The sequence below is a fragment of the Ovis canadensis genome, chromosome 13, assembly GCF_042477335.2.
Source record: "Ovis canadensis isolate MfBH-ARS-UI-01 breed Bighorn chromosome 13, ARS-UI_OviCan_v2, whole genome shotgun sequence".
NCBI lineage: Eukaryota > Metazoa > Chordata > Mammalia > Artiodactyla > Bovidae > Ovis > Ovis canadensis.
The window spans coordinates 32,094,205-32,110,262 of NC_091257.1; the positions used below are offsets into that span (position 1 = coordinate 32,094,205).

Sequence of the window (16,058 nt, forward strand, 5' to 3'; positions counted from 1 at the left end):
AAGCGCAGCAGATAATGGGGACTTGGGGAGTTCCCATCGGTGCGGATCAGAGTGCACTTTTGCAGGCATTGATTATTGAAGCTGCGTGTCCCTCATGAGGTGAGGCCAGGATCACACGGCTCATCTGCAGGTGTGTGGGAAGATGGGAACCCAGGAGACAGCAAAAGTGGACTGGGCTCAGTCCCCCCTTTCTCCCAGGTATGACCCGCAGGTGCTCACCCCAGAGCACGGAAATGGCCTTTCCAGGCTCATGCTGGAAATCCCGCAGTCTCCCTGCTCCAGAAGAAACACACATCACTTTGCTGCTGTGGCTGAACTACTGCTCATCTTTATTGAAAAGGCAGAACATAACGCATCTGAAGAGACCCAGCTTCCACAGTGCTCCAGACGCTGGCTGTAAATCACCCGTGGGTGGCAGTGAAACTGCAGAATGGAACGTCCCTGGGAAGAAGCAACCAGAAGATGCACCTCCTGTTGTACCAGACTGTGAAGACTACGACTAATAACGTGCAGGCAGAAGCGTGGCTGTGAAGAGCCCTTGAGAAGTCCCCCTGCTGTGCAGACCAGGGCACCAACTTCTCCCCTGAGGCCATTGCCTGCCACCAAGGGACACAAGGCTCATGCCCCAGACAGTCTCCACGAGCAAGAAGGACATGATTTTTCTAAAAGCAGTGGATGGAAATCTGAGCATTTCCAGTGGAGAGGATGGCATTATCAGGCCCTCCTGTATCTGGGGTGGTTACGGGGCAGGGAAGGGAAAGTGGTTGGTCTATAAGATCGTTAGCAGAGGATAACCAAGGGGTGGGTGACTACTTAATCACACACCTGGAATCTGATCACATGTGGGTAAGTCAAGGGCTCAAGTGTTAGCACTGCAAAAAGTAAGTAAAAGATATTCGCAATACCTCTCTCTCTAAAGGTTTCTTCCCAAAGAAGGTGAAGTGATCGTACACAGAATCTACCATGGTGAGAAGTGGACCAACACACAAGCACTACTGCTGGGGTCTGTCTGGACAGTCCAGGTGGGGGGAAAGCATTTGTGTAAAGAAGCCAAGATCGGGAGGTCTGCAATAAGCCCTTTCATGAATAGAGTGCAGACGGCAACAAGGCAAGATCCCCAGGTCCCAGTAGGTAAAGAAATGTCTTTGCACAACAGAAGTTCACAGCATGTTGGGTCAGCTCACCTCGAATTTGGAGAAGTTGGAACCAAGCACCGAGCAAACAGTAAGTTCGAATTTAGCCGTGGAAGTTCAGGCTCTTCCAACTTAGAAATGTGCTGTGATGAAACACGACAGGCCCATAAAGGCAGTTCCCCTTTAGGTTAAAGTGGCCCACGGGAGTCCTCTGGGACGCTGAGCAGCTGCTGTTGGACAGCAAGTATTATTCACCCTGCTCAATTACCAGTTCCATTCCCTGACCTGTGATGAGCTCATTAAGTCTTAATGACACCAGGAGGTACCACCACTTGCTTCTTAACCCTCCTCCAAGCTCAGGGTGGTCCTGCCACTCAGAACTGGGACCACACTGCCTTTCCTTGAAAATGGAGGCCGAACCCCTTGAGTCCTTGTGCCCCTAGAGAGATTCTGAAATGTTCTTTCCCTAGTAAGTGCATTTCCCAGCTGCTCCTCGATGCCAGGGTCAGGCCCCAGGCACACAGGAGGGCAGGAATCGGGCAGCCAAGGAGACAGGAGACTTGCCCTGTAAACCCAGTAGCCGCTACCAAATGCAGAGTAAAAACGTCATCTACGAGGGTTCTTGACTTATGTGCGTGTACCAGTCCTGCCTCCCTTTCCACTCCCTGGAAAGGGCCCCGCCTGGGACCAGGGGAGGCCGGTGCTCCATGCCCGCTAGCCCCGCAGGTAGGGGGCACCCGCGGGCTCGCGGCCCAGCGCGTTGATGTGCGGGAGCACGCCCGCCGCTGCTGCCAGCTTCTCGCTCAGCTTGCGGTTCAGCAGCTCCAGGTGGCGGCCGTTCTTCCGCGCCTGCCGCAGGGACCGCTTGACCTTCTTCACCCGCTCCCGCAGCTGCTTGTTCCGCTTCTCCAGGGTAGCGACCTTCTGCTGCAGCTTCTTGACGTGGTCCTCCTCCTCAAACAGGGCCTTCTGCACTGAGGAACACATGAGCTGGGGAGGAAACGCGAGGTGTTGGGGGGCGGGGAGGGGGAGAGAGAGGCAGGTAAGTTTCAGAAACCTCCCCAGGTAAGCTTCCTGGGGTTGCTAGCCCCGAGGCACAGGCCTCCTGTCACTAATGGCCTGACCCCAGAACAAAGCCAGCCCTCATACCCCCTTTTTGCTTCCCCACTGTGGACCACACTGCAGAGCCCCGCTTTTGCTTTCTGTGTTGGGTACCTAGATAATTTTGCTGTAAAAAGATGCTCCATGGTTTGTCTCACATGCTTATCCATTTGTATCCTGTCTCTCCCCTGCTGGAGCAGTCAGTCTTCACCTTGTGCTCTTTCACCTGTACAGTCAGTTCAAATCTGTCTAGAACATTTTTCAGGAAAGCCAAAGCTTGAGGATCACCTAGGGAAACTTGTTCCACAGAGGGCCTTCAGCATATTTGCACCAAAGAGCTTTGCTGGCACCAAGGTGCAAATACCCTCATTCTGGAAATCTTTCTAGTTGCTGTGGGATGGACTGCAAGTGAGCGCCTCTTTTGAAAAATTGAGTTGTTTCTTACCTAAGTCCTTTTGGTTTCTTACAGGGAAAAATTCTAAATTTTGTCACTCTAGCAAAAAGGACAGCTCTAGTGACCCAAAAGAACAAAACCTAAAACAGAAAAATGCACAGAGAATATGGATGGTCTACAGGAACGGTAATATATGATTCTCTCTTTAACATAGGAAAAGCTTAACCCTACTCTTAAAGGTAAATGCAAAGTAGATCCACAATGGATTGATTTCTTTCAACAAAATGAAATTTTGATTTTACCCTTTGGTAAAATCAGAGTCCATATTTGGGGAAATAGGCATTCTCATATACTGCAGGTGGGGAGTAAACTTCTATAAAGGACAATTTGGCTGTATCAAAATGAAAACTGCATATAGCCTTGATCTAGTCATTCTGAGGCTTCATCTGATAGAAACACTCCCACGTGCAAAAATACATATTATATATCATCTAGAATAATAATTATGTGATATCAAATATAATATAGTAATTGTATTATATATAAACACACAGAGAAAACAACAAACACTGTTATAAGAAGGCTGAAGAATGATATTAGCATCGTGACCACATAAGACATCCCTCTCCCCTGCCCCAACAAAAAAATTGGCATCTATCCGTGAACAAAAGTGACTTTAGAACTATGATCCACCAGGGGACCCAGGAGGAATCTTGCCCACCCATGCATCTCTGATTTCCACCTCCTTCTGATTTCTTGCCCATCTCCTGTTGTGTCCACAGAATATGGACACAACAATATGTCCCTGCATATGCAATTTGTATAAGTGAAAATGTTAATACATTTTGTTAATCTTGAAGCATTAAAAAAGACACCAGTCCCGGCTATGGACACTGCAATGGTCCATGAGTTTCACCAGACCTCAACAGATGTTTCTCCAAAGAAGACATACAGGTGGCCAACTGGTATGTGGAAGGTGCTGGACATCACTAATCATGAGGAAAATATAAATCACAACCACCATGAGCCGGGAAGCAAGGGAAGCTGTCTGTTCTCCCTCCCAACTTCTCGCCAGGCCTCTGATCAGTTTCTATTGATTAAGGAGGCCAAGAACCCTGGTTGTTAACACACGTTGTGTGCTCAGTGTGTCCCCTTCTGGGGAGAGCTTCTGGGCACCCCTGGGCCCACTGAACACGTCACCCATGGGGAAGCAAAGAGGCCACCTGCAACCCCCGTTTTAGCGTCACCACGTTTGGTAAATCTGCCTTCCTGGGGCCTCAGGACCTTTATTCAGGCAATGCTTCCCTCTCCCTCCCCTGGACTCTCTCTACTTCTCTCTCTGTCCTCTCCTCTGAGAGAGCAGGTCCAGCATCACCCCTCGCAGTCTGTGAGACCGGCCCGCTCTGGCCAGCAGTGGCAGGAGAGGCTCTCTTCACGCCATGCAGACCCTGGTCCAGGGGGCTCTCCCTGACCAGAGATTTATAAGAGGTTCAGGCCTCATCTTGTGTAGTAGATGGAAATTCAGTCCTTCCAATATTCTCATCAAGAAAAATCCTGCTGGGAACAGGCTGGAGTGGCAGATTTCTATATGTGGGTGTATGCATGGGTGAGACTCCCACCTGCAGGTTGGGGGCCCACAGACAACCTCCAAGTGGCTGGTTCCGGGGCTTGACCACCTCAGTGGGCCGTGGACAGGGTGCTTGCTCCCTCCTCCACTGGCCCTTTCTGGAAACATGCATGTTGGTTGAAGCAGCAATGTCCTTCGTTTTAGTCTTTTCTCTCCCTCCTCTCTTGACCTCTCCTCCCTTGGTTCTCACCCCTGCACATCCATCCCCTTTACCCTGAAGACTTCTTCCTTGTGTCTGTTTCGTGATTGCTATCTTTGTGATGTAGTTTTGTCTGTCCAACTATTCCTGCCAGCCTTGTGAGCACAGTGGAGCTCTTCAGCCTTGAAACACAACCCACACTGCCTGAGACTCCAACTTGGGTTATATAGTGGGATTTTAAAGAAAAAACAGGACAGACAGACACTTGCATCTCTCCCTCCTATGTAATTATTCTGCCTGGGCTCTCAGGAACTACCTGATTCATCTGTGGTCCCCCAGAGTAAGGGGAGAAATGGACCATTTTTTTAACGGATAACAATGTGTTACAAATATATATAATGGAATATTATTCAGCCATAAAAAATCATTAATGCATATATGTGGGATTTAGACAAAGGTACAGATGAACCTATTTGTAGGGCAGGAATACAAACAGAACAAACTGACTTGTGGACACATTATAAGTGCCTGGTGACCTGTGATGACCTAGACAGGCGGGGAAACACTGTATAACTATGATCCACATTTGTAAATCAGTTATCCCTCCAATACAAAAAAAATTAAAGAATAGTGCACAAAGTTCCCAAGTTACACTCAGGTCTCGCTGTGACTTCCTTGTCTCCCTCTCTTTCCTTCACACACACGAGAAATGTCATATTAATGCATATATGTGAAATCTATAAAGATGGTATAGATTCTCCTCTTTGCAAAACAGAAATAGGGAACCAATGTATATACACCAAGCAGGAAAAGAAGAGGTGCTTTGGGAGATAGGGATCAACATATATACACTATTAATACTGTAGATAACTAATGAGCACCAACTGTATACCACAGGGACTCTGCTCTGACCTAAATGGGAAGGAACTCCAAAAGAAAGTGGATATATGTATACATATATACCTGATCCACTTGCTGTACAGCAGGAACTAATACAACATTGTAAGGCGACTCTACTCCAATATAAATTAATTAAAAGCACAGGCTCTTGGCAGAATGTTAGTGTACCCCTGAGACAACACCCTTCACAGGCATCTCTCAGACCCAGGGGCCAGCTCTTCCCCATTCTTGTTGTTTAGTCGCTCAGTCGTGTCCAGCTCTCTGTGACCCCAAGGACAGGAGCACACCAGGCTTCCCTGTCATTCCCTGCACTAAAGACCACCCTGACAGTGGCCTGGAGGAACCAAGATGTAGCACAGAAACAGCTAGAAGTGTGTGTGGGGATGGATAGAATGACTAGAGCTCCTCAGTGTGTCACTCTTGAGCACATGGCCTCCCTTTGACATGGGTAGGGTCCGAGTTGGAGCAGGAAGATGTGAGGAACTGTATCCACGTTACTGCCTACATGCATATGTACAGAACCCATATGCAATAGAGAATCACCTCTAGATACATGCTTATTCATTTCAGCAAGAAGCATTTATTACACCATGCTTGGTACCGTATGTTGCAAAGTTCTTCCTGAATTATTCTGCCACTAAGCTCTGTATCTAATAAACAAAAAGACAGTACATTAAAAATTACTGTTTCATGGCAGTAGACACACTAAGGCTCACTGAGAGGAGTCTTGCCTTTGCAGCTGTTTTCAATTTAAATAACCTAACCTATAAAGACAAAGTGTACTTTCTGAAATGTTAAAATTAGGCAAGTCCCAAAATGGTAACACTGATCAGCAACTTGCCTTTTTCATACTTCACTTCCATTCTTAAGATTCAAAACAGAGGGAAAAAGGAGGAAATTAAAAACGAGAACAGAGGTCAACAGACTGGCTCATGGACCCAGTGTGGCCCACCACCCATTTTTGTGAATAAAGTTTTATTGGAACACACTGCCACAGTCTTTTGTTTACACCCAGTCTGTGGTTCCGTTCCTGCTACAGTGGCAGAGATGAGGAGTTACAACACAGACCGTGTAATCCAAAAAGCCTAAAATTGTACCTGGCCCTTATAGGAGAAAATTCTGGAACCCTCGTCTTGAGAGGAGCTCAAGGCAAACCAAGATGCAAAGGTAACAGTTGACAACTGGATGCATTTGGAGGGAAAACAGACAAGGAGTGTGGAGGAGTGCAAAGGATGAAAATAGCATCGGGTCCCAGAGTCTGCCAAGACCCTCACTGCCCACCCCCCATCCTTTTCACACCACTTTCAAACACCAAAGTGCGAGCACTACTTTGGGCAGCCAGCTCAAGTTCTCAGGGATTCTCTCAACAGACTGCTGCTGGTTTCACACCCCCAGATGGACGTTCACAAAACAGCTCTCTCCAAAATGGTTAACACACTGTTTCTAAAGTGATTCCCCAGGGACACTGGAAAGATAAGCTTTCTGGAACCTACCCCACATTGCCCAGGAGCATCCACTCTCAGGGCGAGAGGCGCTCTGAAGTGGGTCACTGGTCACATGATTTGTCAGTTCCGCAAAGCTTACACTGCCTCGTGTCTTCTGACCCAGTCAAGGCCAGAGGCCAAGATGCCTCCTTTTTCTGGGTGAAGCAGGGAACTCCTGGGGGTGTTGATGGCGAGCCCACCAGGCTTCAACCCGAGTTCCCTCCAGTTCTCTCAGGCCCTGTCTCTCCATTCTACCATTGTTTTTAAACCTCTTAGAGTGGGGCAAGGAGGGGAGGTGCGGAGCCAAGTCAAAGCAAAACGGCTTCCTAAAGGACTCGACAGTAGTAATTTGGATGATACCCAGCACTACCGAGAAAACTCCCAAGCTGGAGTGACCACAGGGCAGTTCTACTGCGGACTCTCTGGAGAAGCAACCCGAGGTTCCCATGACTCTGACTTGGCACCCGGTCCTGTGCTCCACCCCAAGTCAAATGCCATCATCCCCCTGTGCCAGGAGCCCAGCAGAAGGCAGAGCACACTCCCAGACAGGCTGCTTGGAGGACAGCGAGCAGAGGCGGGGGCAGAGCTGGAGGGGGGGTGCTCTTCCCACGGGCGGCACTGGCTCCAGGGCTCCCCCGCCCCAGACACGCCGCAGGATCCGGCATCCCGGGCTTCAGAACCAAGCAGCACCGGGACAGCATCCTGGCTGCCCCATCTGACTGTGGGGCCTCGGCGGCGTCAACGCAGCTGCTGCAGCACCTCCCCCTCCTCATTCATACAACAGGAACAGTGACATCTTTGAAGGTGAAAGGTTAATAGGAACTTCCTTGGTGGCCCAGTGGCTAAGACTCTATGCGCCCAGTGCAGAGGTTGGGGGGCCAGGTTTGATCCCTGGTCAGGGAACTAGATCCCAAATCCACAACTAAGACCTGGCGAAGCCAAATATTTTAAAAGTAAAATAGGATAATAGATGTAAAGCATTTGACATAGCACCTGACATACAGTAACCACAGCATATGAATCTTTATGACTGTTACTCATCCCGAACTTTCCTGATTGATCTACTCCTCCACACGGGGCTCCTTCAATTATCCCTCAAGTTATCTATGCCTCTGCACTCCTGCTTAGGAAACCTCCACTAACTACCCCACAAACCCTGAGACAGTTCTTATTCTCCAAGGGTTCAGGGTCACCTCCTCTGTGAAGCCTTCCCTGATTTCTCCAGAAAGAGCCATGTCATCTTTCCCCAGTTCCATTGTCAAGTTCATCACACTGTGAGTCTGACTCTCTGCTGGACAGTCAAAGCCACTCAAGTGCAAGGGCTCCATCTTTTCATTTTTGTATCTAGCACCTGGCATGGAGTACAGCCCTTAATGAATGAAGCGATGCAGGTTGAAACAGAATCAAGTTCAGTGATTTAAAAGTGGACAATGAACAGAGAAGCAGGAACAACCTTTGGAAAGTGGGTACTGGGTTCCATGTGGCCCTTGTGAAGTCCTGTCCCAAGTCCATCTGACTCCCTGTTGCAGTAAGATCAGGAACTGGCTTTAAGGGTCCCTGAAGTTCACGCATTTTCTTTTCTGATTCCCACCCAGGCCCAGCTGACTAGGTTGTCTTGGACATCCCATACCAAACCCACAAGAGTTGCAGGACATGATGGAGATGAGAAAAAGACTGAATTTCAAATGGGAGATGCTAGGTTATAGGAACCCAGGTAAATTTGGGAGATGGCGCACATTTCAGAAAGACTCCAGAAATGGTGGAAGAAGCGGACAAAGTCTTAAAAGGCCAGTGCTCAGCTCCTGAATTGACCACAGTTAAAACTAGGAAAGATGGCACTGCTTTGGGTCCATTCCCTGCCACCACAGAGAGGGGAGTTTACCAGTTCAGTTACAGAGAAATAAAGTCAGATCTCCCAATTAATGCACTTAGAAAGCACTGCCAAAGTGAAGTCCACACAATGCTCATCAGATGCTCACATGGGGACAAATGGAGGTGGTTTTTTTTTTTTGGTCACATAGATTTCAGAAATTCTGCATATTATGTGTCCCTCTTTGATGTGATACACATTAACCTATTAACCGTACTCACTGGTCTCGTATTAACTCAACCGCTATAACTACACCGTCTCTCTTGGCTGTGGCAGAACCCTCCCACAGGCAACAACAACCAATTTCAAGGGTGAGGGTTTCCCATCTCTTTAGGCCTGGAGGAGGCCAGACCCCCTAGCTAGTCCACTCAGCTGTGAACCAGGAAATACTACCCACTCAATTACATGCACATGGACCTCACCGATGGGAACTGAACTTGTCTCGTTCTGCGGCATTCCAGTCTAGGTTCTCAGCTTCTTGTGGGGGAATCTGTATCTCTCCAAGGAGCTCCGCAAACATCATTTTCCACTGTGATGGAGGGATGACTGGGAAGCACGAGGTCACAGAACACTGATTCCAACCCCTGAGGCTTTTCTGGACCTATCAAGGGAGGTAAAACTGAAATCACAGATCCCAGGGTGAGAAGGCAGCTAGCAGCTCTCCTTCAGTTCTGAGCACCTTCCATGGTGTAAGGAAGAAAAGATCCAGGGAAAGCAGGAAGAAGAGTGCGATCGTTTAGGTTCCAGAAACTCACTCCAGACATTGGCATCACGGTAGAAACAGGGGCACCACCATCTAGTCCCAGTTCTGCCACCAATGAGTCAGTGACTGTAGTGAGTCATGGTCCTCCCTCAACCTCGGTCACAGCCTCAAAGACATCTTCCCAGGTCCCGTGCCTCTGAATGTTTGGTCAAAGCCTCTGTGGGCATTTCAGGCTCTCATTGGCCATGGCTGGGGTTCTCTCCCATGAAAACAGTGTGAGGAAAACAGACCCATGGTTGACTTGCCAAAGCAGGGATTCTCTTTGGGGGCATGGGTGCCGTTCCTGGTCACTGGGATCTCAAGGTTTATTTAAAGATCCGGCCGCTGGCCTTCTGATGTACGTGCTCCGCCTCCCCGGCATCTCGGGCTGTGAGAGAGGAAGAAGGACAAGGCCTGCTGGTGTAGGCACCTCCCCTAGAACCCAGCAGTTGACAGACGTGCTGCTACTGGGGATGGGGGCCAAGTGCATTCCTGCCACAGCCACTGATTAGCTCCTTAAGCTCCAGGCCTTGGGTCACTGCTGTTGCCCAAGGAAACAGCATGCCAAGTTGAAGCTTCCACCTTGCCCTGTGGACCTCTGAACTCGGTCGTAGATGACCCAAAGGCAGCCCCTCTGATCTCAGGACGTCTGGGTGAGGCTGCTGAGAGTGGGAAGGCTGGACCATGGACCACCAGGATCCACCAGGGATGGGGAAAACTGAGAGCAGAAACTAGCCCCAGCAAGCTGCCTGCTCTGTCCTGCTCTCCCTCCAAAGGCACCATCGTCCTGACCCATCTTGGATTGAGGCTCATCTCCCTGGGGCCTTTCACACACGCAGGTTTTGAGCATTCAGTGTCCAGCCCTTCTTCTAGAAGGAAAGGGCAGTTAAGGACCAGGCTCTACTTTTCCTCCCGATGCCTGGTGTGTTTTCCTGGCATCATCAGTACTGGCTAAAAAACCCAAAGGGTTCCCGCCACCCGCCCAGCCCAACTGGGGAATGTGACAGAGATTTATAAGCTGTGAGCGCACTCCTGTTTACTTCCCAGAGACTGATGACTTGTCCACATGCCACATCCAGGGCCTGACTCAGCCCAGGGTCTGTTTGCTCCGGAGAATTTATCAAACCCAGATACAGGCTTTTCTGCTACTGAACCAAGACAGATAGCCTGGGAGCCGCCTGTCCTTAAAGGGGCAGAACTGGGGATGGGATTCAGTGAGAGTCAGCTTCAAATCTGGCTCAGGCTGCGTGGCTGTTTCTGCTTTCAGAAAGTGGAGATTCAGATAATGGTGAGACTGCATGGAGGCATGTGGGAAGCATCCACTAGATACTGACCATTATAATTACATACAGGCCCAGTCTCTAACCTCATGTCCCAGCATCAGTATTTTAATAGGTAAAAATATTACTGGAAAATCCTTAAACCATAGATGACAAACAGATACTCAAGCACAGTGATGTGTCTCTGCCAGCCTTCAAGGGCTATCCTTCTAGCTTGGTATGTGGCACAAATCCTTGCAAACTTGAAAGTTTCAATAACATGGCCAGGGCACATTTTACATGTGAAAGGCATTATAGAATCCTACCCACTCTGCATGGTTATGGCCAGACTCTATGACAAATGAAAAAGAAATGTTAGCTGTGAGGAGAAAAATTTTAATATGCCTAATTATTGTCCCATTATACAAAGAGCCGAAGTTATTCCTAGCCACTTCTTTAACAATTTGCTCTTCCATCTTCCTGAAATGCTGTTCCATGACTGGATAGCAGGTTACTTCTCATCCTTCTGGTTCCTGTGGCACCTTCTCAGATGTCTTTCCTTGCCACCCTGTAAGTAACCTCTCCTAATGACTACTGGCACCCTGCTCGTATCCCTAGTAGCATAAGCAGTTGGCTAAATAATGGTTAATCTCTTTCTTCCACCAACTATGAAACAGGGGCTCTGTCTCTCACTTTTAACTATTACCCCCTAATGCCTAATACAGTGCCTGCCATACAGTAAGTGCACAAAAGAGTATTGACTGAAATAATGAATACTATTACATGCTAAGTATTTTAAAAATTGGAAACTAATAAAAACAGAAGAAAAAAAAAAAGTCACCGCTAAAAGTGACTTCTTTTACTGGTGTGATTTTTTTTAACCCGGTTATAAATTACCCTGTATTTTCAATTTTGAATTTGGCTTTCTCAAGCTTTCATTTCATAAAAGCCTTACAGTCTGAGAGTTCCATTATTCTGATGGCTGAACCTATTTCATTGTAAGATTACTCTTTAATTTATTTAGACACCTTCCTTTGGTTGGGCACACAGGCTGTTTTTATACATTGTGCTATTGTAAATAATGTTCAAGAAAATAAAACACCACATTTTTCTTTATTGGGGTTATTTCTTTAGGGTTGAACTTGAAAGTGGAATTATTAGGTAATTAGACTGGAAGCACAGCACATTTCTAAGAATTTTGCTCTGTGTTGCTAAGTTGTTTTCCAAAAGTATTATACTGATTAAAGGTTTACTTTTTCATATTCCTTTAAAAATTTACCTAGAATCTATTTGGGTATATGGTATGATGTGAGTACATAAATACATTTTTTTTTCAAATAGCAAATTAATGATCCTCCCACATTTTATTAAATACCCTTCCCTGAGGACTTCCCTGGTGGTTCAGTAGCTAAGACTCCACGCTCCCTGTGCAGAGGAGCCCAGGTTCAATCCCTGGTCAGGGAACTAGATACCACATGCTGCAGCTAAGGATCCTGCATGCCACAACTAAGACCCAGTGCAGCCTGGTAAATATTTTTTAAAAACTACTCCTCCCTTTCCCATAGATTGTAGTACCTCCTTCCTCAGGATTCTGACTTAGACACTAAGATCTGATTGGACCAACTTTGTCCTGTTCAGCTATGGGATAGTACACCAATCTCATGGGGCTTTTGTATTAAAAGTATATTACAAGATATGATCTTCCTTTTCAAAAATTTCTTGGCCAAACTTTTTAAATCCAGAAGGATTCTATACGGATCTTAAAACATACTATGAACCCATACAGCTCTAAACATATTTTGAATAGATCAAAAACGACTAACCATTATTATCTAACTTTAAAAATTGCTTCAGAGTATATGCTTTTCTGATCCGTCTTCCTGCCCATTGTTTTTTCCTAAATAAACCCTTGATTCAACACTGTCTTATTCCTATTCAGGGAATAAAGCCATGAAAGTTTATGTTTCATTCTGGATTTAACCTATAAAAGCTGTATGTTCCCTTCTTCTCATTCAGTTCAGTCGCTCAGTTGTGTCCAACTCTTTGCGACCCCATGAATCGCAGCACGCCAGGCCTCCCTGTCCATCACCAACACCTGGAGTTCACTCAGACTCACGTCCATCGAGTCAGTGATGCCATCCAGCCATCTCATCCTCTATCGTCCCCTTCTCCTCCTGCCCCCAATCCCTCCCAGCATCAGAGTCTTTTCCAATGAGTCAACTCTTCGCATGAGGTGGCCAAAGTACTGGAGTTTCAGCTTTAGCATCATTCCTTCCAAAGAACACCCAGGACTGATCTCCTTTAGAATGGACTGGTTGGATCTCCTTGCAGTCCAAGGGACTCTCAAGAGTCTTCTCCAACACCACACTTCAAAAGCATCAATTCTTCAGTGCTCAGCTTTCTTCACAGTCCAACTCTCACATCCATACATGACCACTGGAAAAACCATAGCCTTGACTAGATGGACCTTTGTTGGCAAAGTAATGTCGCTGCTTTTCAATATGCTATCTAGGTTGGTCTTAACTTTCCTTCCAAGGAGTAAGCGTCTTTTAATTTCATGGCTGCAATCACCATCTGCAGTGATTTTGGAGCCCAAAAAAATAAAGTCTGACACTATTTCCACTGTTTCCCCATCTATTTCCCATGAAGTGATGGGACCAGATGCCATGATCTTCGTTTTCTGAATGTTGAGCTTTAAGCCAACTTTTTCACTCTCCTTTTTCACTTTCATCAAGAGGCTTTTTAGTTCCTCTTCACTTTCTGCCATAAGGGTGGTGTCATCTGCATATCTGAGGTTATTGATATTTCTCCCAGCAATCTTGATTCCAGCTTGTGCTTCTTCCAGCCCAGCGTTTCTCATGATGTACTCTGCATATAAGTTAAATAAGCAGGGTGACAGTGTACAGCCTTGACGTACTCCTTTTCCTATTTGGAACCAGTCTGTTGTTCCATGTCCAGTTCTAACTGTTGCTTCCTGACCTGCATATAGGTTTCTCAAGAGACAAGTCAGATGGTCTGGTATTCCCATCTCTTTCAGAATTTTCCACAGTTTATTATGATCCATACAGTCTACCCATCTGGAAAAATATGCACAGATGTTCCTAATGGGGATAAGGAAGGATGGTCACAGAATTGTTTATAAGACTGACAAAATAGGAACAACTTTCATGCCCCTCAGTAAGGGAAGGGCTAAATAAACTAGAGCCTGCCCACCTGATGAAATGCAATGCACAATTAAACGGATAAAAGTCTCCAACATATATTGTCAAGTAGGAACCACCCTCCCTGGTTGCAGACCCATTCATATATTATGATATCATTTATACCACACACATATAAAAAACTCACAAAACTTGTTTTCATCAGAGTCCACATACATGCTTGTGAAACCCTGTCAGAGGTTTGGAAGTTCATCTCCAGGGAGGGTCCTGGGACTCAAGAGTGTAAAAGTGTTTTTACCTGTAGTATTCAAATACTCTATTCATGTATGTTTCACTCGTAGAATGAGAAATCAGTACATGATTTTAAAGGCATACACTCTACAAAGTGATGGTCAGCTCTTGGGTGCACAGGTGGTCAGCAATACTTAGCCCTATGGCGCACCCGGGGCATCAGCCTCCCAGGGATGTGCTGTGACCGAGTCCTGGCCCCACAGGACTCACAGAGATGCTGCAGTTGCCATTTCAGGTAAAAAAAAAAAAGCCATGCTCTGGAAAGCTTGATCAGGAGGAGCTTGATCAGGGTCAGACCAGCAGCCAGGGCATGGATGACACTTTCCAACCCCTGTCATGAAGGAGCTGTTGCCAAACATGTGACCGACTGGGGACATAGGATAGAACCTGTCAGAACTAGCTCACGGCTTCAGAGGCACTGTTACATACCCATGTCCCAAGATCCCCACACTTGGGACTTACTGGTCTCTAGATTTTGGTGTTGCAAACAGAACAATAACCACCCTTTATCACTTCATGGGAAATAGATGGGGAAACAGTGGAAATAGTGTCAGACTTTATTTTTGGGGCTCCAAAATCACTGCAGACGGTGATTGCAGCCATGAAATTCAAAGACGCTTACTCCTTGGAAGAAAAGTTATGACCAACCTAGATAGCCTATTCAAAAGCAGAGACATTGCTTTCCCAATAAAGGTCCGTCTAGTCAAGGCTATGGTTTTTCCAGTGGTCATGTATGGATGTGAGAGTTGGACTGTGAAGAAAGCTGAGCGCCGAAGAATCGAAGCTTTTGAACTGTGGTGTTGGAAAAGACTCTTGAGGGTCCTTTGGACTGCAAGGAGATCCAGCCAGTCCATTCTGAAGGAGATCAGCCCTGGGTATTCTTTGGAAGGAATGATGCTAAAGCTGAAGCTCCAGTACTTTGGCCACTTCATGTGAAGAGTTGACTCATTGGAAAAGACTCTGATGCTGGGAGGGATTGGGGGCAGGAGGAGAAGGGGACGACAGAGGATGAGATGGCTGGATGGCATCACAGACTCGATGGACATGAGTCTGAGTGAACTCCGGGAGGCCTGGCGTGCTGCGATTTATGGGGTCGCAGAGAGTCGGACACGGCTGAGCACCTGGGCTGAACTGGCCGGCCCAGCATCCGCGTGCCAGGCACCATACTGCCACCTGCTTTGGATGTGTTCTCTCATTAAATTCTGACATTTGACCCCCAAGGTAGGTTGCACTATTTGTCCCATTTTAGAGACCAGAAAAAGAAGCTCAGACTGTGGAAGCAACTTGCCTAAAGCCCACACTCTTGTCTCTTCAAGCCCTTTGCTCTTAAGCTCTGTAACAGAGCTCTTCAAAGAAGATTTCATTTGCAAACCAATAGCTCAAGAGGTTTCCTCGGGCCTGGCTTTCCTCTCTGGCCTTCCCTGACCCTCAGCCTCACACATAAGGCCATTTTCCCTGAACCACCACCTTCCAACTACTCCCCCTATTGCCCCACCACCCACCCCCCCCCCAAAATTGGGCAAACTACACATGATGACATTTGCTGGTGACACCGTGGTTTCAGTTACCAAAGAAGAAAACTGAAGACCAGCAATCCAGGTGCCTACCTCCTCCTCCCTGTTCCTAATCCCACTAGCAAGCAGTCAGTCTGGATATTCAATTTAAAATGAATTAAGAAAGCAACTTTAGTGAAGAAGGACGTCAGCGTGGCTTTTAAAATCTCACAGTTAATGAACATCAAATTCCACTCTAGTCCCTGAGAAGGTGACCTTTTGATGCATAAACTTTACACATCCTCTGTGGCCAGAGCTGCCTTTGTGCTGGGATCCTGTCCCCAGGGCTGGGGGTGCATGTCTGCTGTGAGGTCAGCCCAGAGAGGGCAGCCAGCCCCACATTCACCCTCTGATAGAGCTGGAAGGCAGGAAGCCCTGCCCACTGATAGACTTGACTGATCAGG

At 47.2% G+C, this 16,058-nt stretch overlaps 1 protein-coding gene across 1 annotated transcript in view; it reads right to left on the reverse strand.

Annotated features, from left to right (window-relative positions):
• Nucleotides 1–306: 306 nt before the first annotated feature.
• The window catches only part of CCDC3 (coiled-coil domain containing 3), an 89,006-nt gene continuing 73,254 nt past the window's right edge, over nucleotides 307–16,058 (reverse strand). Inside the window, exon 3 of the mRNA XM_069547367.1 lies at nucleotides 307–2,123. Coding sequence (XP_069403468.1) covers nucleotides 1,848–2,123 — 276 coding nt within the window. The 3' untranslated portion in view covers nucleotides 307–1,847. The remainder of the gene's footprint in view (nucleotides 2,124–16,058) is intronic.